Genomic DNA, 22,232 nt, shown 5'->3' with positions numbered 1-22,232 from the left:
TTTGCAGACAAGAAGATGAATCATTGATTTGACCTTAAGTTCATCTGGGTACGGTTGGGCCCCTGATCATAAAGTCCTTGACATGAGTTCCACGGCTCGTTCTTAGGTTGAGTTCAGTTTCTGATGATCTCTCTTCTTCCCCCCATCATAGGTTGGTGTGTGACCCCTGACCGAGTCTGCCTACAGAACCTCCTCTCGCTGCGATTTGGACCAGGAGCCAAACCACACCACAGTCCCCAAAATCGGCCTGAACCACCATGTCCTAGCAGACAGCCATCCAACCCCCCCTCTGTCCATCCTGTCCCCTTTACCCCAACCCAGTCCCCCCTCCCCACCCCCTTCCCCCTCCCCAGCATTGTCACCCGATGTGGTGACTTCTGTGTGCGACTCCAGCACCAACGGCGTGATGGGCAGTCTACGCCAACACCATCAGCAACAGTATCATGGTGGCTCGGGGTCAGAGCGAGACCTCCACTCAGCTGCTTCCTCTGTCAGCCTCCCCTCGGTCCGAAAGACCCCAAAGAAACGCCGCCTGTCCCTCCACTCACTCTTCGGGCGCCACCGGCGACCTGATCGCGACCCTAAGCGCAAAGCACGGCCGCTCCAGGCTGCTGTCGGGGTGGATGGCATTGCCAGCACGGAGAGCATCCAATCAGAGTCATGCCATGATAAAACATCCTCCCTAGCCTCCGCCCCGGGTGTGACATCGACAGCGGTGGCCGGGTGTTCGACGGGGTCATCGTCGGAGCTGCTAGAGTGCCCACTGTGCCTGCTGCGGCACGCACGGGACAGTTTCCCGGACATCATGACTTGCCACCACCGCTCGTGTGCCGACTGCCTGCGTCAATACCTGCGCATTGAGATCTCCGAGTCTCGCATCAACATCAGCTGCCCTGAGTGCTCGGAGCGCTTCAACCCCCACGATATCCGGATGATCCTGGGTGACCGGGCCCTCATGGAGAAGTACGAGGAGTTCATGTTGAGGAGGTGGCTGGTGGCTGATCCTGACTGTCGCTGGTGCCCCGCGCCAGACTGTGGGTAAGATAATGGGTTCCGATGTAAATTTACCCTATTTGCCCTCAGGGAAGTACTTACAGTAAAGCCCTATTTTATACTTTTTTATACGACAGTGTTGCATGGTGAAAATAGCTGATCTACAAGCTCACAATGTGTCGCGAAAACTCGCGATGCGTGGGCTTGTATAGCTGTTATTTTAAGAAGATTTCTGCCTATAATAACATGTCCAAAATAGGGACACCGGCTTGAAAGTGGTTAACAAAGGCTATCGTAAGATAAGGTTGGAGAATATCACTTGTTAATCTACTAAATTGAATGCAATTTTATGTTCAGATGAAGTGATGTTTTAATATTTTAGATTCTATTTTGATTACCTGAGGTTGTTTGAATTTTAGAAGCCTTGTGACGTGGGGCCGGTATGCAAGTCCCCAAAATAGCATAATGAGTTGCTAAATTGAGCGCACTTCAAGACGGTTTGACATCTAGGCTTTTTGTGTAGACACTGTGCGTACGACAGTACTGTAGCTTACTTCCTTCCTTATTGATGTCTGAGTTATAAATATCAGGCTGTGTCAGTAATACATCTGTTCATTTTGTTAGCTTAATGATTCAGCCATTCGTGACACAAAGATATGAGGAAATAGTGTCTTTATAGCCTACCGGTAACAAATCGTACCATGGCGGGCACAGTGACAGGCATGATTGAGTTGACAAATGAATATTTTATTGTTGTACAGGTTGTACATCTGGCAATTAAGCAACCACTGGGCCATTAAATCAGCACTATTTGTCACTATTCACTATTCGTAAACTTATTGAGGGTACAACAGCAGCTGATCCTTGTAAAATGTACCATAGTAATAGTCCAATTTATTCTTTGCCCCTGAAGTAGTTGTGGAAACATCATTATGAGTTTGGTCTGAGTTGTGGCTCAGTTGAAGTCCTCCATAATGGTTTTACCCAACACATTCTCCAATGTTGTTGTTCAACAGCGATTCAACAATAGTGACCCTGTCTCTTGGAATAATGGCTCTTTCATCAATGCTTTCAACTCAACAGGCTCTCATCTTCTAATCAATTTGGATCTGGCTAGTTGCCACACACTCCACCGGTTAATGTTATCGTCTGTTGTATAATTGTCCTCTCCTCCTTCCAAGCTATTGGTTGCTATTGTTGTGATCTTATCTTTTTGTGTCACATTATCAGATGGTAGAGTATGTTGTTATGATAACTGTAATCTATGTTTAGGGTTGGCAAGTAAGTGAATCTTTCACATTTTGGTTGAACTTTGAGAAACAACTTAAAGTTTATAGTTTGCAAGCCCCTTCAATGTGACAGTTTTATTTGTTTTTAAAGATATACTACATTCTACAGGATTAAAAAAATCTTAAATGATTTGGAAATCTGATAGCATCACACACTTCAGGAGAATCTTAAAAGATTATTTTATAGGATGAATCTTAAACATGCACACACGTTATTGTGTATTCTGAACCTAATAATAATTACACATTACAACATAATTATGTGTCAAAATATCCCACATTTTCCAAAAAGACCCACGCTTATTTTCCGTTTGAGTATTTGAAATTAATGCACATTGTTAAAGAGTACCTATATTTCTAACATAGAATGTTAAATAAACAGCACACAGGACTTCAGAATCTCCATTATTATATACACTTACTTACATTTACTTATATTCTCAATTTGCATAGTAAACTGGGTGGTCCTAACTAGCCCAAACCAAATGGTGCTCAACAGGCTCCACTATGCTGTGAGTCTGCTTATTGAGTAGCAGTAGCATACATTCGCCTAATGAGTATCTTCCCTCTAGCTTATACAGTCCAGTTAATGTTGAGGACAAACAAGCTGGAGATAGGCAAGCAGCTATTACTGATTATTAAATTGGAGAAAGACAAGCTACAGAATCTGTTGATCATTCCCACCAGTGTTACGCACAGTTGTGTACACTTAAGCCCAGCTACCGAGTGTTGACATTCTGCCAACTGCATGCAGTGTGTTTTTCTTAGCATCTGCTTGTGATGTTTTCCATGGTGACCATACAACGCGGTAAACAAGAGCACAAGTGTTAATTCATTCTGAGCGACCGCAACAGTCTCGGGGTTCAACCTGGGTGATATTATTATCCTGCCCAGAATACAGGTTGTCTTTCCTACCCAGAATACAGGTGGGCTCGACTTCTTGTTTATTAACTTGATAAATATTCAGACCTAGTCCCAACAAAAGATAAGGCGCATGAGACATTGAATCCACAGTTGATGTTTACTATCATTGAGTGTGTTTTCCTAGATTCTAATAATAAAAGACGGCTATATATCCATGATTTGTGAGGCCAGACTATCCATTTGTAGGAGGCAGTAATTACATTTGGATGTAAATGAGAACTCCCAGCGTATGGTTTTCATTTCCAGGCCTAGTTATTTGATTATCAGTAATGGCTGAAATGTATTGGGTTGAATTGTTATTAATAAACATGTCAGCTTTTGTATTTGGCTTGGTGCCTCGCCATGTAATTTTTATAACAATGATTCTATTGCTTTGCTTATTTGTAACAAATGATTATGGAGGTTGGAGACACTCGGCAATGCAGAAATGTTCAGTGATGCTGTACCAAAACTCTTCAGTTAACTTAACACTTAAACCCTATATATATATATACTTGGTTGACCGGGGTCCCCCAGGGCTTTATACTAGGGTCACTGCCTTGCGACACGTTGTGAGCTGGTTGATCGGCTATTTACACTGAATGTTCCCCCAGAATAGGGATGTAAGGGTATAAGTGATTAAATCATCAACTTAATAATATACTATCCCTCCTTAAAGGTAGGGTAAGTGATTTGCTTTGGTTAAAATAAGTGTTAAATAGCTCTATATTCTGATAGTACTCATTGCTATAGAGTGTTTGTTCAGTATTAGGAGTCTCCTTGTCTCTCCACCTCTTTATTAAACAGAAAATGCATTTTCGTTTCAGTTTCATTTCCAATTTTATCCAACCAGGACAGAGAACTCAATCAGGATACAGATTAAACAAGTGAAATTGGAAGTGATGACACTAAGAAATGAGCAGACAAAATTGGAACTGGAACACTATACAAATTAAGCTTAAAAATGGGTACTTTCTCCTGATTGGCTGAGATCTTGTCACCTACCGAAAAATGTATTTTCTGTTTATTAAAGAGCTGGAGAGACAGGGAGACATCTGTTACTGAAAAAACACCCTATAGCAATGATTACTATCAGAATATAGTGCTTTAACCTTTTAACAAAATACTTTTTGTTTTAACCAAAAAATATCACTTACCCTACCTTTTAAGTGTTTCTCATATAAAGTGCACCCACTTAATGCCCCTCCCCTGACGGCTTGTATAATGACCGTATAACTCAGGATACAGAAACCAGTCAATCTCCCCTACTATTTCTCTAACAAGGACTGCCATTCATTGTTCTACCTCTGGTCCCCACATCCCCACTAACCTACCAATAAACCTTAACCGCTGACCACCACATTTTGTCCCCATTTCCTCGCTGTAGGTACGCCGTCATTGCCTTCGGCTGTGCCAGCTGTCCAAAGATCACATGCGGACGTGAGGGCTGTGGCACGGAGTTCTGCTACCACTGCAAGCAGCTGTGGCATCCCAACCAGACGTGTGATGCAGCACGGCAGCAGAGAGCCCAGAGCCTCCGTCTCCGCAGCTTCAGGTCATCTTCTCTCAGTTACAGCCAGGAGAGTGGAGCTGCAGGTAGTTTTGCATGCGCACACACACACACACACACACACACACACACACACACACACACACACACACACACACACACACACACACACACACACACACACACACACACACACACACACACACACACACACACACACACACACACACACACGTGTATTTGACCACATTTTAAACTCTTCCATTGAGACATTTCAACCCCGGTGTCACGTAAGGCACCAAAGGTCAATAGTTTTCTTGCGTATGAATTGAAATATGTGAAGCGTGTCACAAAAGTCTCGATCCGGGCACTGTGAGGCCATGTGGAATGCGCCCTATCCACTTGACTATTGGGTCGACCCCTCAAATTTGTTAAAACATTTATTTTTAACCCATTGAGACCTGAAGCCAATTCTACATGTCTCCTAAATCTCAACAGTATTCTGAAAAACGTATGTTTCTATATCAGTGATGCTCAATCTTTTTCATGTCAAGGACCCCCAAAATTATATTTATTTGGCCGCGGACCCCCATCAAAATATTTTGTTCCAGGGACCCCCCAGAAGCAACGATTTGAGTTAAAAATGTTCGCTTAAAAAAATATATATATTCAAAGTTTTGCACACATTTTCACGATTTTTCAAAAATAGCAGATCTACAAGCTCATAGCGCGGCAACCGTAATATCCTAGGTTCAACATTTTAACCCTGATGTCATAGGTTCAACATTTTAACCCTGATGTCATAGGTTCAACATTTTAACCCTGATGTCATAGGTTCAACATTTTAACCCTGATGTCATAGGTTCAACATTTTAACCGTAATGTTGTAGGTTCAACATTTAACCGTAATGTCCTAGAATAGATTCAACATTTAACAATATTGTGTTCTCCAGCCGATGACATCAAACCGTGTCCTCGCTGTGCCGCCTACATCATCAAGATGAACGATGGTAGCTGTAATCACATGACCTGTGCCGTCTGTGGCTGTGAGTTCTGCTGGCTCTGCATGAAGGAGATCTCTGACCTGCACTACCTGAGGTGAGACCACCCTACACACACTAACACAATATAGTACATAAGTTATAGCACTACCTGAGTGAGACCACCCTATACACACTTACACCATATAGTATGTAGGTGAGACTAGGAATGGGACGATATCGCAGAGATTTAAATTCATTGTGAAATTGTCCTCTGTCATACACTAGGATTAATTGGCTTTTCTTGAGCTGCAAATTCAGCACCACTTAAACACTCTATGCTTGATAAAACAGACCTGTTCGCATTTGGTACGCTCTTATTTCACCCCCACAAATCGATTTGCCAACTATAGCAGATCTACAAGCTCACAACGCGTTGTGAGCTTGTAGATTGGCTATTTTGGCCGAACGTTCCCCCCTGATTAGGGATGCTGGGGGTGCAAGTGGTTAACAAAAGTGGCATTTTAAGTTTTAAGCATATTTTGATTATCGATTAATTATTGCAATTAATATCGTTAATTGCAATAATTTTCATATCGTCCCATCCCTAGGTGAGACCACTCTACACTCAGTATAGTATGTATATGAGACCACCCGACACACAAACACAATATAGTATGTAACAATATTTTAATAGTTGATATGGGCCCTTTCATACCTGGTAGTTATTCCATCATTCATATAGCAGCCTCCAAGAATACAAAAGCAAGGAAATAATAAATGGTTGATTTTGTTGCTTTTAATGTCAGACAAGGACAAATATTGTAGATTAACACATTGACTGCCAAGCCCGTAGTCCTACGGGCCGTTAAATCCAACCGTTAAGTGCCAAGCCCGTAGTCCTACGGGCCAAGGTCTTTTTAATGGTTTACATTAGATTAACCCCTCAGGCACTTTGTTGGTTAATCTCTTACATGAAAATTACGTAGAACTAAAAAAAAAAAAAATCTGAACATGTGATCACACAAAACATCATCTAAAGCAGTGATCAGGCTCCCAAACCTAAAGTTTAATCCCAGCGATCTCTCTCTCTCTCTCTCTGCGCTGCAGTAATCAACAAAGCCGCATGGCAGGTTCGTTGTGGAAGCGTGTGCACATCACATTCCACGCTGGTAATGTGCACGCGCATCCATGCACTCTGACTGCCTGTAATCACTGGATATCAGCAGCTGGCTCTATGGGGGAAGGGAGGGTGTGCACGTCAATTGCTCGCACTCTAATGTAATAAAATAAAAACATCTGAACATGTGATCACACAAAACATCATCTAAAGCAGTGATCAGGCTCCCAAACCTAAAGTTGAATCCCAGCGATCTCTCTCTCTCTCTGCCTCAGCTGGCTGCAGTAATCAACAAAGCAGCATGGCCAGGTTCGTTGGGGAAGCGTGTGCACATCACATTCCACGCTGGTAATGTGCACGCGCATCCATGCACCCTGACTGCCTGTGAATGGAGGGTGTGCACGTCAATGCTCGCACTCGTAACGTGCACCCGCAGCAGCCTTTCCCACACACAGGGACAGATCATAACACAAACACACAGCATGTTACCCCTTTGATAAACTGACTGATCGTGCCGCCAATATTGTTGTTTTGTAAATAAAAAATAAAAACTCTTCTGGATCCAGGTCATTGTGACCTCAGATCAAAGCCACTGTGGAAAAATAACAGGTGTCCTGAGATCGGAAACCTACAAAAAGGGCACGCGCGGAGCCCTCTTTCTGTGCATTTTCAAAAAGTTTAGTAAGAGCCGATCGTCATTGAGAGAGAGAGAGAGAGATATAGATAGATAGATTGATAGTTTGATAGTAGTAGTAGTAGTAGTAGTAGTAGCAGTAGCAGTAGCAGTAGCAGTAGTAGTAGTAGTAGCAGTAGCAGTAGTAGTAGTAGTAGCAGTAGCAGTATAGTAGTAGTATTAGTAGTAGCAGTAGCAGTAGTAGTATCAGTAGTAGTAGTAGTAGCAGTAGCAGTAGTAGTAGTAGTAGCAGTAGCAGTAGTAGTAGCAGTAGCAGTATATTAGTAGTATTAGTAGTAGTATCAGTAGCAGTATAGTAGTAGTATTAGTAGCAGTAGTTGAGAGTTGTGATCGAGTGAACGAGAGATACGAGTGTGAGATACGTAAGTTAGATTGAACGAGAGATACGAGTGTGAGATACGGTGAGTGAACGAGTGAATTGTACGTGAGTTTGTGTGGGAGAGTTATATTGAGTGAAAGAGTGAATTGTTTGTACGTGAGTTTGTGTGTGTGAGTTGATATTTTGAGTGTAGTAAGTGTGAGTGATATATATATAAATCCTACTGAGTTTTATATATATATATATATTATAGATAGAGAGGGCGTGGAGGTAAGATATAGAGTGCAGTAATAGGAGTATTTATAGGAGAGGTGATCGGCGTTATAGGGAGAGAATAGGAGAAAATAGGTGGTAATAGAGAGGAGATAAAGTTTATATTAGATATAGTGTACTGTGAGAGAGTAGCTATGGTAGGGAAAAAGCGCAAGAACACCCCCGGACCTGGTCAGCAGTCCATGGAGAGGTTCTTGGTTGGGGCTGGTGCAGCAGCCTCCCAAGCTCCGGTGGTTTATCCTCCTCCTGTGGACCTCCAACCAGGGCCGAGTGTCGGCACCCAGGACCGCGAGGACCTGCCCCCCGGCCGTAGGAGCGATCCGAGCAGCAGCATGGTCCTTCGTCCCCGTCCTCCTGCGAGCCCTGACCGGGCCGGGGCCGGTGGCAGTGTTACGGGGAGCGAGTTGGGGTCAGGGGTGGAGGGATCCAACACCGACGCCGACAGTGACAGTAGTGGTGCCTCTGAGGGCTCGGCTTGGGAACCGGCGGCTCTCAGTCGGGGCAACAGTCCTTTTTCCAGTGGTAAGCATACTTTTTTTATATCGTTTTATGTGTTACAAGTTGATTTGATCGAGTTGTATTCGTTACTAGTTCATCTGACCGTGCGTTTAGCTGATTCAATGCAGAAAAGTAAACTATCGTCGTTGCCAGGTTTGCTATACCATGGTTCACATGACGCTAGTATCTGTTTCAGGGCTAGGTCTGCTAAGCCACACTGGACTTGTTTTTCTGTAAATCTGCTTGGAAATGATGGTAATTGTGGTTGTGATTTTGTAGATGGACTATTTTCACCTTGTTTTAGATATGTTTGAAGTGCCCATGTGGCCTATACTCGGCTATTCGCTTCTTGTGGGCTCGTTTTCATAGACCTGGTTGCTTATTACTTTCCCACGATCTGGCAACATAGACGACAGGCTGTGGCCCGATTTTCGTTACTGTATGTGGCTGCGGTTCTCAACCTGTGGTTCGTTGGCCACAACGGAGCGAGCCTCGCACAACGCCAACTGAATAAAATGAACAGATCTACACGCTTTTTGAGCTTGTAGATCTGTTCATTTTATTCAGTTTTCTTGTAGGGGGAAAATGCCAGCTGCATGCCCCCTCCCTCTGTCTGCACATTATGGCTGTCATAATATAAAAGACATCAAAGCATCCGTTCAGGTCAGGCCACATAATAACAACAACAAAAATCCTGTAGGTCAAAGGGGTTTTGTTTTTGTTATGTTGTTTTTCTGACCTGAACTGAAGCCTTTGATGTCGATCAGGCATGTCTATTTGATCTCATATGTGCCTTTTGTCAGTCGCTCTGTCTGGATAATGTTTGCTAAATGCATAATATTCACCAAAGTATTTGAAATTGTATTGTAGATGCTGAGGAGGAGGTACTGGTGGGTGCTCTGGAACTGGTGTCTGCCATGGATGCAGATGATGATGATGATGATGACGGTAGTAGGGGTGAGTGAATTGTCAATTATAGCACATGAATGAAAAAATGCTAAAACCAGGGTAATGGTAAATGTATTCTCTCATATTTATTTATTCAGTGTATATATGCATGTGGTCTGTGGATGATAAATGCTTTGCTAAAGATGGACATAATATCTAAAAGAAAGTATATGTTATGTTACACAGGGTCGCATGCTAGTGGTGAGGAGGAGGTGGAGGAGGGAGCAGTTGGTGGAGCGGTTGGTGGAGCTGGTCGTGGAGGTAAGAATTATTATCGTGTGTGTGTGTGTGTGTGTGTGTGTGTGTGTGTGTGTGTGTGTGTGTGTGTGTGTGTGTGTGTGTGTGTGTGTGTGTGTGTGTCAAAGAAAAAAGTATTTTATGGTAATGATCTATTTCTATAATTCACAGGTGGTGCCAAGGGCAAGAAGGACAAGGGTCCTCCTCCTGTGTGGCATTCCACAGGATGGTGTCCTCGGGACATCCCCTTCACAGCTGGGACTCCGGGTCCTCAAAACGCCGCTGCTGCTCTGCAGTCTGATGAGCCCGTGGACTTCTTTGAGCTGCTGCTGTCGGATGAGTTGTTGGAGGAAATCCGCACTCAAACCAACCTCTATGCCGAACAGAAGCCGGACAGTGACAAGAAGTATGGCAGAGCAAAGAAGTGGAAAGCGGTGGATCTAGACGAGCTCAAGCGCTTCCTGGGGCTCTTTCTTCTGACAGGAATCAGCCAAAAGCCTGAGATCGCCATGTACTGGTCCACTGATGAGTACGTCGAGGCCGCCGTCTTCCGGAAAGTGATGCCGAGGAACAGGTTCCAGGCCATTTTGAGCAACCTCCACTTCGTGGACAACAGCATCCCCCGCCCTGTACCAGAAAAGCCCGAAGACGTAGACAAACTCTGGAGAGTCCGCCCAATACTGCAGTCCTTGCTGGCCAATTTCCAGGAGATGTACCTGCCGAGCGTGGACATCAGTCTTGATGAGGGAATGCTGTTGTGGCGGGGACGCCTGGAGTTCAAGGTCTATGCCCCACAGAAGCCGGTCAAGTACGGCATCAGGTCGTACATTTTGTGTGATTCAGCAACAGGCTACCTCCACAACATGCTGCCATACTGTAAAAAGAAGCAGACACTACCTGTCATCATAACAACACTCTTAGGCAGTTTAGCTGGATGTGGATATAGGCTCTATATGGACAACCTGTACAATTCAGTGGATACGGCCATTATGCTCCTGAACAAGAAGACATACGTCTGCGGGACCCTGCGTAAGAAGCGAGGACAGCCACCAGCCATCGCAGATGTTACCCCTTCAAAGCTGCCACTGGGGTCCACCATCTCTCGCCACTCCAGGGACGTGATGGTACTGGCATGGCGAGCCAAGAAAACAAAAATCGTCACGATGATCTCCACCTTGCACCCTCATGACATGCTGCCCGTGTCCAGGAAGGAGAAAAAACACAGCAAGAAGGTGGTCGAAGAGAAGCCTGTGTGTGTTATTGAGTATAACAAACACATGAACGGGGTCGACAAGCTAGACCAGAACCTCAGCTATTACATGTGTACCAGGAAAACGAGGAAGTGGACAAAAAAGTTCTTCTTTTATATGCTCCAGATTACCCAGTTCAACGCCTATGTGATCTACAAGGCCAGGCACCCAGCCCAACCCAAAATTCAGAACTTCTACTCGTTCATCTTGGCAGTAGTGAAGTCCTGGACCACCCGCGGGAACATTGGGGGAGTGGCCCGTCCTCAGCAGGGTAGGAATGAGGCCCCGCCTGCTGAGGAGGGGTCCGAGGAAGAGGATGAAGACGGAGAGGAGGGGTCCGAGGAAGAGCAGGAAGACGGCGCCGCCCGTCCTCAGCAGGGTAGGAATGAGGCCCCGCCTGCTGAGGAGGGGTCCGAGGAAGAGGATGAAGACGGAGAGGAGGGGTCCGAGGAAGAGCAGGAAGACGGCGCCGCCCGTCCTCAGGAGGGTAGGAGTGAGGCCCCGCCTCCTGGGGATCGCCCCGGAGCTGCCCGTCGTCAGGAGGGTAGGAGTGAGGCCCCGCCTCCTGGGGATCGCCCCAGAGCTGCCCGTCGTCAGGAGGGTAGGAGTGAGGCCCCGCCTCCTGGGGATCGCCCCAGAGCTGCCCGTCGTCAGGAGGGTAGGAGTGAGGCCCCGCCTCCTGGGGATCGCCCCAGAGCTGCCCGTCGTCAGGAGGGTAGGAGTGAGGCCCCGCCTCCTGGGGATGCCCCACGTGTTAGACACCCATTGCCACCAAACGTTGACCCCGAGTCCAGGCTGAATGACAGACTAGATCACGAACTGATCAATTTCCCCAAAGCAAGTTCTGCTAAGAAGTACCCACAAAGGTGTTGTAGGGTTTGTTCCCGATCGAAGCTACCGTCAAAGAAGAAGGACGGGAAAAACATCCGGAGTGAGACAAGCTTTGAGTGCAAGTCCTGTCGTGTGCCCTTGCACCACCAATGTACACATCGGTACCACACTGTAAAAGACTACTAGAGTGGCCTCGAGAGCCGGGTGAAGGGTAGACGCACGTTGATCCGCTCAGGGTGCTGCAAAAAAAAGAACTTTATTTTTGTTTATTTATTTGCGCTGATTGCACTCAATTTATTGATTTGAATGATTAGTATTTATTATTATTTGATGTAGTTACATTTACTTTGAAAGCACTTTGTGAAGCAGCTGCTACTATGTTGTTCAACCTACCAACCTCAACCTGCCTATTCATACTGCTTCATGCCAGGCAGATATTTTACTTTTATTTATTTATTTTGCTCTAATAGCACCAATTTGTTGTTGTACTCCCTAGAGAAAAAAAAAAGGCAAGCTTGTAGATCTGCAATGAATGTAGTATTGACATTTTGAATTGTGTGGGCAAAAAGTTTGGAAAATGACGCTCTCGATGAATATATTGATGTTGCACATCACCTTTGAATTGTTATTATTTATTATTTGAAAAAAAAATGAAAAAAAAAAAAATATTGTGAAAAATGTTGTTTGAATTGAGCACTTTGGAGCGAAACAGAGCAATAGATGTACAATCAAAAGCATTTTTTTTTTTTTTTTTTTATAAACAAGTATTGTTTACATGACTGATGTCAATGAAGGCCCTAAATAAATTTGAAACACTTTTGAAATCAAGTTATGCCTCTAAATGTGTGTCATTTACTAAAACGCTCATATCTCAGCTTCTGAAGAAAAAGGCCTCTTTTTGGTGAATACCAAGCTGTATTCAAACTCCTCTAGCTAAAGAACAGAGCATGGTATCAACTCACTTTCTTTTCCAGATGAAAGAAGAGATTCTAAGCTTTTTTTTGAGATATTCTATGTTTTCATAGTCCTAGTACAAAATGTTCTGTGGGCCCTCAAAAATGAGTCAGAATGGTCAAAAACCTTGGCAGTGGGAGAGCCATTCTAGAAAACCCCTTGGCAGTCAATGTGTTAATTCAGCTATTTATTTATTTCATTATTATTTATTATTTATTTGCATTGTCTGTGTTCTTAACCCACGACTAAAAAACGCCTTCTAAATACGTTTTCTGAAAAACTTGAAATGTATAACAACATAGGCTTTCCAGGTCTTAATGGGACGTTTTTTCGTTTTTATTAAGTTTTATCGTTATCCTTTATTAACAGTAGTAACCATGATACTGGGATACCCCCCACACAAACACATGCAGATTATGCACATGGCTCATTTACCTCTGGTCCTCTCAACCTCTCAGTCCATCAGGCTGTACCTTCTGGGGAAAGAAGCCATGGAGCAGAAAAAAGAAGATTCTGTGGCAGCTGGGCACGTTGGTGGGAGCCCCCGTGGGCATCGCCCTTATTGCTGGCATCGCCATCCCTGCCATGATCATCGGCATCCCAGTCTACGTGGGCAGAAAGGTGAGCGTCTTAACCCACACACCGAAGAATGATGTATGTCAGTGGTTCTCAAAGTGGGGTCCGGGGACCCACAGGGGTCCTTTATGTGGTGTCTGGGGGTCCCCAGCAAAAGTGGTTAATATTACGTGGAAATCTGTTTCACTGCTTTAAACCTATATACATTGGCTGTTTGAAAATAGCTGATCTACAAGTTTGTAGAGCTGCTATTTTCAAAAGATCGTGAATTTCTTTTATCGGGGTCTGTGGCCAAATACCTTTCTAACACATCCGCTGCCAGGGACGCAGATCTGCGTCCTAATAGATAAAACCGTGGGCTGCCAGAGTAATCTAGGACGCAGATCTGCGTCCTAATGTTTAATTTAGTTAATAGACGATCACGCTGTCTTATTTACATTCCGAGATCATTTTCGCTTCCCAGTCACATCCGCTGCACCCGGAAGCAATTTCAGCGATTTCCGTTTCCGGTTTCCGGTTTTAGCTTGAAAAATGCGCTAATGCGGTTTTTCACACAGTATAAAATACAAGCGGATAGCTCCACTTCTATTTTCTTTGGTCCGGGTGACGATCAGTCATCATCGTCTTGTATCACATCGTTTTAAGGCCGATCAGAGATTGTCGAAGACGTCACATCCGGTTTATGATGTTTTGACTGTTTGAGCCCTTGGGGGGGGGTGGAGTCAGCGAGTCATCGAGGGTGTCATTTTGCTGCTCTCTGGTGGTCGATTCTCGTATGTGTTTAAAACCATGGCCTGAGAAACTTAAATGCATTTAAATAACAAAACAAAAAATCACGCAAATCGCTGGCAAGGGGGTGAGTACATTATGAAGAAACTCTGGCAGTCAATGTGTTAATTTGGAGATTCCTTGACATGAAAAGGTTTGAGAACCACTGATGTATGGAACAGCAGTATGGGACCGGTTCAACCAGTTAAATCGTGTGAATGTCATTCTCTCTAACAACTTCATGCCCCCATCGCAGTCATTTTTACATCACTTGACAACAAGGCAGATGTGCCGACATTAGGGCCTTGAGGCTCGTGAGGCATGCCTGAGCTAGACAAGGGAGTGCCCGTGGCACGCTGATTAGCTGATGGGCTTGCTCGTCGACAAGGGTGCCATCCAAGTGGGCAAGACGTGGTGGATGAAATAGTTTATCACCCATTTCAAAATAGTACATGGTACTTGTCGCTTTAGGCTAGCAAACATTTGTGCGCTAGCTAGCTACGTAATATAGGCAGACTGGCTGCACAGGCACACGTCACTTCCTCCCAGTAAAAGAGAGGACTGTGTGTTTAGCCAATGAAAATCAGGGTGTGGTTTGCATAATGTGTTAGAGGGAATAGCATGCACACAGTTCAATCCCATATGGAAGCCTCCATGTTCAAATGAAATATCTTGATGATGTGCAGGCATCCTGGTTACTCAGCCTGATAGCGTTTCACATGGACGGAACTAAACGTGATTGGTTTTAATCTGGCTACAGTATTACAGGACAGTTCACTACACCAAAATGCACTACACTGCAGTATGCTTACTCTACTGCCTAACGGAGCAATACTTATTCCTCTAAATACTGAAAAATGTTTGTAATACTTACACTCTCACATTTACAGACATTAAGTGTTCATTTGATTCTATCAATCATTTAGGTTGGGAACCAGTGATTTAGACAATAAAATGGAATGTGGCAAATGCACAAGTAACAAACACTTGACTTGAGTTAAAAAATGCCAGCTTCAAGTTTAGTTTGACAAAACGTACACAGTCATAGCAGCAGGTCACTAGGTTTGTTTACATTTACTGTCAATCCTTTGATAACAGCCAAATTCCAAGAACAATGTGCAGAACCTGACCACAATCATCAGATAAACAACCGTTTGGCTTCATCTCGGCTGCTCAGTGTGGTTTGACTGTTGCTGAGAGAAGAAACAACCCTGTTATCTCCTCCGACTGTTCTGCATATCTGCAGGGTAGAGTGTCACGTATCAGCAGTGGTGGAAAGTAGTAACCAAGTACATTTAGTCAAATGAATGTGTTTTACATTCAGTTTAAATTGTGTGTTGAAAGTTAGTATAACCTGATTTATAAATAAATATCGTATCAAAGCTATTTTCACTGAGAATAAAAAGCCTGCAACTCCTTTGACGAATAATTAATAGTTCCAGACTTGGAAGACTTTTTTGAAGAAAACTAGCATTTCCCCACTCTGGCATGCAACAGCGACTCTCCCTCTCTAACAAAGATTTTTATAATATAATGTACATTTTAAACGATGCAACAGCAACTATTTGTTTTATTTATTTATTATGCAGCTGTATGTACAACTGTGACCTCATAACAGAAACCTTCGTTGCCTTAAATCAGATCCATACTCGCTATGAGGGGAAGGACATATCCAAACACAAGAGGAACCTGGTGATAGCCGGTGGAGTGACTTTGTCTGTGATCGTTTCACCCGTGGTTGCTGCAGTCACTGTCGGTAAGAAACAAAATACATCCTGGCTGTTTACTGTTGTGTTGTATTATTGATCTCCCACAATGGGAATCAGGTTGGAATTTGCTGACATTTCCCTTTAAGTCTTGAGGATTTGACTCTGTAGTTGGACTAAGTGTATGTTTGCTTACATCCAGGTGTTGGTGTGCCCATCATGCTGGCATACGTATACGGGGTGGTGCCCATCTCCCTGTGTCGGAGTGGGGGCTGTGGGGTGTCTGCAGGCAACGGCAGAGGGGTCCGCATCGAGTTTGATGATGAAAATGATATCAATGTGGGCAGCGGAGCAGCCGCAACGGGTGAGTAACTCACCTGGGACTGATTGATTGACTCGCCTTCTCTCGCCACAGAATTTCTGCTGGCCCGTTCCCTTTTTTTCCCCCGAGCATTTATATTTTCACTCGTCACTCCCACACATGGACGCTTGATGACGTCAATGAGTGTGTAGAGCAACACCCAGCGACTACGTACTAGCTGGCTACCCATGCTTGGTCGTTTTGTAGTTTTTGTCATTGCGACTGTGAACACAGCATAACACTGTTCTGATGTCTCTCTCTCTGTCTGTAGACACAACGTCAGTGGCTGAGACTCGTCTCAACAACCCCAGCCTGGGAGATGGGGCCAGTGTAGGAGGGCTCACGGGTCTGAGCTTAAGTGCCAGTGGTAGCCACATGGAGCGCTGTGGCATGGGCTCCACCCAGCGGGACAACCTCAGCGACGATGCCAGCACCACAGCCCTAGCTGGGGCAAGCATCACCGGCAGCCTGTCTGGTAGCTGCTACAACAGGTAACGAGGAATGGAACTTTACATCTGCTGCGTCTTGATAGCGATTGTTCCCTAAGCTATGATTCTTATCCTATTTAAAATTCGGTACAATGTACATTAACAGTGTAGATGCATGTTTTGTTATTTAGATATATATGCCACTCTATGTTGTTAACTTGTAGACAGATGCTAAGAATAGATAGATTCTAAGTATGTTATTTCGATACTATGTATATTATTTACATGTAAATAGATGCTATGTATGTTATTTAGATGCTAGGTATGTTGTTTATTTGTAGACAGATGCTAAGTGTCATTTAGATAGAGGCCAGGTTGTAGCACATACTTGATCTTAGATCTTATGTGTATCTGTGTTACTTCCAATTTTTAACCTTTTATTTTGTACTATAAGAATGTCTGATAAATGCCTAAATTGCCACTATGCAACATCATAGGATATTATGTATCCTATTTATATATCCTAAGACTTTGTCTTAGGATATTTCCATGACATTGAAATATGTCTTTCTACTTCTAATGTTTGTGTAATGTAATTATTTGTGTCGCACAGGACATATTACATGGCCATGAAGCGACGTAATTTTTAACATGTACTGTACGACTTAAGGTCAATTTGTCTTAACTTCTGCCCCATGAATAAACCTGTATGAATATGTGTATGAATATTGACCAGCAAGTATTTTGCATTTAACGTTTTGTTTTTCGCCTTTAGTCATGATTTCAGTGAGATCCGCTCACCTACTGTCATCAGGGGTATTTGTCAATGAGCTGTCCATTAAATGCTAAAGGTGTAATCCTGCGTGCATCTAGGCTGGAGGTGCAGGCTGATGTCCAGAAGGAGAGGTGCAGTCTGAGTGGAGAGTCGGCCACTGTTAGCCTGGGGACAATCAGTGACAACGCTAGCACCAAAGCCATGGCTGGATCCATCCTTAATGCTTATATGCCTCTGGAAAGGTCAGCTTTCAAAGAATACTGAAATGAATTGGAGCTAAACACAGTTGTTTAACAACTTAACCCTATATACTCAGTTGACTGATGTCCGACAGGGTCGCGTTGCAATGCGTTGTGAGCTTGTAGATCCCTATTATCGCTGAATGTTCACCCCAGAATAGGGAAACACATCCCTCAAATGTGAGCTATTTGACGTACGATGAAGTATTATTATTTTACAGTTCATACAGTTTCCATCTGCTATAGAGGCTGAGAAATATAATTGTTTTGGTGAACATTGACAATTCTGTAAGTTTTTCAGAAAACTGTTTTTAGAATTGGCCTCAGGTCTAAATGGGATGCCTGGCCAGGGTGAAAAGTTATTATGTAATAGTTGTATGTATTGTATGTATGAAGCATAAACACTTCATGTGTTTCAGAGATGGCAGTCTGGATGCGCAGACGGACCTGGACTCCAAACAGGAGGTGAACGTGCGGCAGCGCAGTGCCAGCGCCAGCCTGGAAGACGGTGGGTGCAGCGGGGGCTCAGTGGGGTCACGAGGCGCAGCGGGCCCCTGCCAGTCCACCTGCTGCTGCCCGCAGCACCACGACACCCACTGCTGCTCTGCATCCCGCTGGTCCAAAGAGCCGTCCACATCCTCCTCCTCTTCCTCCTCGGGCGGAACCAAGGGCAAAGGAAAGCTGTGGAAAAACGGTGGCGGCAAAGAAGAGACGAAAATCAAGGAGACACGCGAGGACATGGACGCCAGGCTCTTGGAGCAGCGCAGCACCAACTCCTCCGAGTTCGACTCGCCCTCGCTGAGCGGCAGCCTGCCCTCTGTAGCCGACTCCCACTGTAGCCACTTCTCGTCCGAGCTGAGCTGCTCCGACCCCGAGACCTCGAGGCCGGCTCCGCCTGCCGGCCCCAACCTGGCAGACGTCCGACCTCAACCAATGGCGGCCCTAAACGATGTCAACATCACCCCGATGCCAGAGGTGGAGCACGACCGGCTGGAGCATTGCCCGTCTCAGATGGGCTATTCCGCCTTTTTCCGCCGTGTCTCCTCTTCGTCACCCTCGCCTCCTCCTGCCTCACCAGAAGGGGCCAGTGGTGGGACTTTCCTGTACATCGCCGAGGAGGAGAGCGCCGATTTGGACCGAGACACAGCACTTGACTCCGCTTCTGTAGAGTCGGCACGGGATGAGGACATAGAAGAGACCAATAACAACGCTGCCACAGTGCGCTCTGTTAGTCCGACCAGGGGGAGCTGTATACAGACTGATATCTGAAAAGAATGCCACTGTGGCCCTGCTGGTGTTAGCTTTGTTAACACTACTAGCTCAGTTAGCCTTAACTCACATGCTAACCTCACTCTGTTGGGGTTTGGGGCATAGCCGTGCACATAAGGAAGCAGGTGGTGAGGGGCTAAATCCTAATTTATACTTAATCGCACGATGGGGTTGAGTGCCGAAAATAACTGATTTTTAGCTTGAATGAATCAGAAGAATTCTGATGCTAACGTGTGACGCTTGTCAGCTTGAAAATCAGCGAACAATCTGATGTTCAGGATAACATGAATTCTTGGAAATCTGTTATTTTCTACACTGTCGTGCGACAAAGTGTAAATTAGGCTTGAGGCTAAACACTCAAGTCTAATTATTATTATAATTATTTTTGTCTACTATGAAGGCAAGAATTCTGTCAAGAATGTCAAGAGTCTACGTAGCAACAGAGGGGGGCGGGGGGGCAGAAGTTGGAGGGAGATAGGATGGACAAAGCCCAGTAAGGTGAAAGCAGATTGGCTGGTACTGCTGTTAAGACGGCTTATTGGTTGAGACAGTAACTGGAGCAGCGAGGATTATAGTAGGTAGAGTTGAATGTACATGGGAATGGGAAAGGTGTAAAAGCAGGAATATCTGAGTGATGTGATCTTTCAGAAGGCTATGTTATGGCTGATTTATATTTGGTCGCCGGCAGTGTCGCGCACCGACTATAGCAGAACTTAAAGCTCTCAACGCGCTGTGAGCTTGTAGATCGGCTATTGTCAGGGCGCGACACCAGTGCGCAACTAAGTACAAATCAGGCTTTAGCCTGTCTAGTCATTATGATATGCTCTAGATAGTCTCCTCAGAAAGCCATGACAAGATTAGCTTGTAATTATGTTTTCTTCCCCTAATCAATATACCTGAATGATCCTCTGAATCCCATTATCAGCCCCAAAATAATATGTTGATGTTTTTTTGTAATGCTCAGAAGATGAAAAGAAGAATGAGATGGGATGGGATTAAGTGAAATATTCTATTGAATTGTAAAAGTTGAGCTGCTATCATACTGCTTAAACACAGTTCCTTCAGATTTGAGTCTATGTGGTATTCATGATGGTTCATATGAGATTCAGGGGTGCAGATTTCACCCATTCATTCTTTAAAATGCTTCAACAGCACAGTCATACACCATAGCAACATTATCAAGCTTTACATTTTTCAATTTCATTTTTTTTATTGGCTTTGTGTTTAAACTTAAAGAGGGACCAGTCTATAGCAAACTGTATTTTTCAAACATTATCATTGTTACTCTTGGTTGAAGATGTGATCTTTCTTGCTTTTCATGTTATATGTTTTTGTTTTATTTTCCATTTTGGGAAAGTTGGTTTTAGTGTTGAAGCCCTGTTTGGGGTCAAGGCCTATGTTTTCAGTCTAACCGACATGGTGGGGTAGATTGACTAGCTCTCAGTTCAAAGTTGAACCATTGCCCCATCTCTCTGATATGTTATTTCAAGGTTTCATTATTTATTTTAGGAAGGTTTCAACTAAAAGGAATGTGTGGTTGCCATTTTGCAGAAAACGTCTGCCCTACACAGTGATATCCCCTGTGTTCATTTAACTCGGAGTGTGTGCAAATGTAACCACATTATACACTTTAGATTTTTTTTGTCTGTGCATCTACACTGGTGAAAAATGATTGACAGCCTGTGTGTGTAACCAAGGGTTCCTATTACAGTTTCTGAAATGTCATCTAATTTTGGTGCAATTATACTACAGCTGTAGTTACACTACAAAAAAAGAAAAAGAAAATCATCAATCATCAGGAAGCTGAGGATAGAGTTTGGTAACTACATGCAGTACAGGTGTCTAGTCGGAATTAAACCAGGGATGTTGCATTTATGTGGTTGACACACTATCTAGTCAGCTGGCGACACACCCCGTCTTTTCTTTTTTTATCCCAAATGTTAAAGACACTTTTTTTTTAACCAGGATGAAAATGGCCCCTAAACTCTTGAGTTGACCTACCGACATGCGTGCATCGGTTAAACCAATTGTTCAATATTTAGTGTCATTAAAGAGGGAGAGTCAACCTGACTGCACATGTTGGAAATATAAAGAGATGCCTAATATTATCCAATTGATCAAGGACAGATGACACTTTTAAAGGAATACACCAGCATTTTTAGCAAATAAAATGGATAATTTCACTGTCTTCAGCACTTCGGTAGATTGATCAGAAACATAGCTAAATGTATGCATTGCTGCTGTATCCCTTTATAATCAAAGTAAGATTTCACCACTTCTTCAATGCTGTCCTGTAAATCTGATTATGTATCCAGGTTGTTTTCTACATACCCAGCTAATGATGGCTGCAGTTTTATATCTATCCATTGGTCTCTCAGTGCCTTTTATTATTTTTCGGGTAGATTTAGTTTGTTTTTGTTTTTTCCTGACTCTGTGTGTCTTCAAATGATGAATATAAAACTTATATGAGAATGAAGACTGCCTGATGCTAAATGCTGACCCATCCCTCAGTCATGCTAACAGACACTACATGGTTTGGCCTACCAAAGATTGCTCTCTTGGAAGACATTACTTGACAAAACAATTAATGGAATGGATAATACTTCTAGAAGGTTCTGGGTTCAAAATGTTTTAGAACGAACAATTTGAAAATGCTTCTCTACTATAGCAAAAGCCTGGTAGGTGAAAGGACATTGTTTTGCTGCTAAACTCCAAAGTTCCCTATGTACCTTATCTGCAGCAAACCGGGCTATCACAGTTTCACATACACTACATTTTTGGCAAACTCATGCTTGTTGCTTTCATCAGAAGCAGCCAACACCAGTGAACCCCTGAAAATCTGGATTTCACTTAGTTTTTCCCACATAGTAATGCTCCATTGGCAAATGAAACTCTGGCATGATAATACCTCAAGTTGAGGGTTCTTCCCAAATCACCACCCTGTGCTTATTCGCTCTGTGGAGAGGCCTGTTTAATTTCTGTGAAAATGTCTGCAAGTTTTATATTGTAATTTGAAGACTAGTGCCAGGTGGTCTACTTTAAAACTATTGAAAATTGTATTTCCTAATTTTTTGCTTTATAATATGCATGTAAATGCATATCTTAAAAAATATATACATTTCTCAATCAAGCTTGATTGCTATTTCTCCTTTACTGCAACAGTATTGACTGTTCTTGCCCTCCCACACACCCCTTTCATAAACCTATTTAATTATGGGTGATAGCTGATTTAAGTAGTCACGCCTGATGCAATCATGTGGTTCATGTATCACACCTGCTTCATCAACACCTATTAGTGTTTGAAACTATTG

At 43.8% G+C, this 22,232-nt stretch overlaps 2 protein-coding genes across 2 annotated transcripts; both read left to right on the top strand.

Moving 5' to 3' along the window:
* The first annotated feature begins 297 nt into the window (after positions 1 to 297).
* Positions 298 to 22,052, top strand: LOC311062450 (E3 ubiquitin-protein ligase RNF19A-like). The gene is made up of 9 exons (XM_084081503.1): positions 298 to 1,038; positions 4,573 to 4,781; positions 5,649 to 5,793; positions 13,258 to 13,420; positions 15,785 to 15,899; positions 16,052 to 16,213; positions 16,482 to 16,701; positions 17,512 to 17,655; positions 18,072 to 22,052. Exons 1-9 carry the CDS (start codon positions 407 to 409, stop codon positions 18,919 to 18,921), a joined length of 2,640 nt encoding a protein of 879 aa, XP_083937629.1. The 5' UTR covers positions 298 to 406; the 3' UTR covers positions 18,922 to 22,052.
* On the top strand, positions 8,216 to 12,335 carry LOC311061204 (uncharacterized protein; the record flags this gene model as incomplete). Its single annotated transcript, XM_084079759.1, has 4 exons — positions 8,216 to 8,603; positions 9,450 to 9,536; positions 9,714 to 9,788; positions 9,936 to 12,335. The coding sequence occupies 4 exons, from the start codon at positions 8,216 to 8,218 to the stop codon at positions 12,029 to 12,031; spliced, it is 2,646 nt and encodes an 881-aa protein (XP_083935885.1). The 3' UTR covers positions 12,032 to 12,335.
* Positions 22,053 to 22,232: the final 180 nt, after the last annotated feature.

Source organism: Gymnoscopelus microlampas (assembly GCF_963454915.1).
Source record: "Gymnoscopelus microlampas genome assembly, chromosome: 15".
In the NCBI taxonomy this organism is placed as follows: domain Eukaryota; kingdom Metazoa; phylum Chordata; class Actinopteri; order Myctophiformes; family Myctophidae; genus Gymnoscopelus; species Gymnoscopelus microlampas.
This window is presented reverse-complemented; position numbering and strand designations above follow the sequence as displayed.

Excerpts from the sequence above, each read along its gene's own strand:
- LOC311062450 (XM_084081503.1), top strand. The coding sequence starts at position 407 with ATGGGCAGTCTACGCCAACACCATCAGCAACAGTATCATGGTGGCTCG. Across the intron at positions 4,782-5,648 it reads CCAGGAGAGTGGAGCTGCAG|CCGATGACATCAAACCGTGT; the intron begins GTAGTTTTGCAT and ends TGTGTTCTCCAG. Across the intron at positions 16,702-17,511 it reads TCTGGTAGCTGCTACAACAG|GCTGGAGGTGCAGGCTGATG; the intron begins GTAACGAGGAAT and ends GCGTGCATCTAG.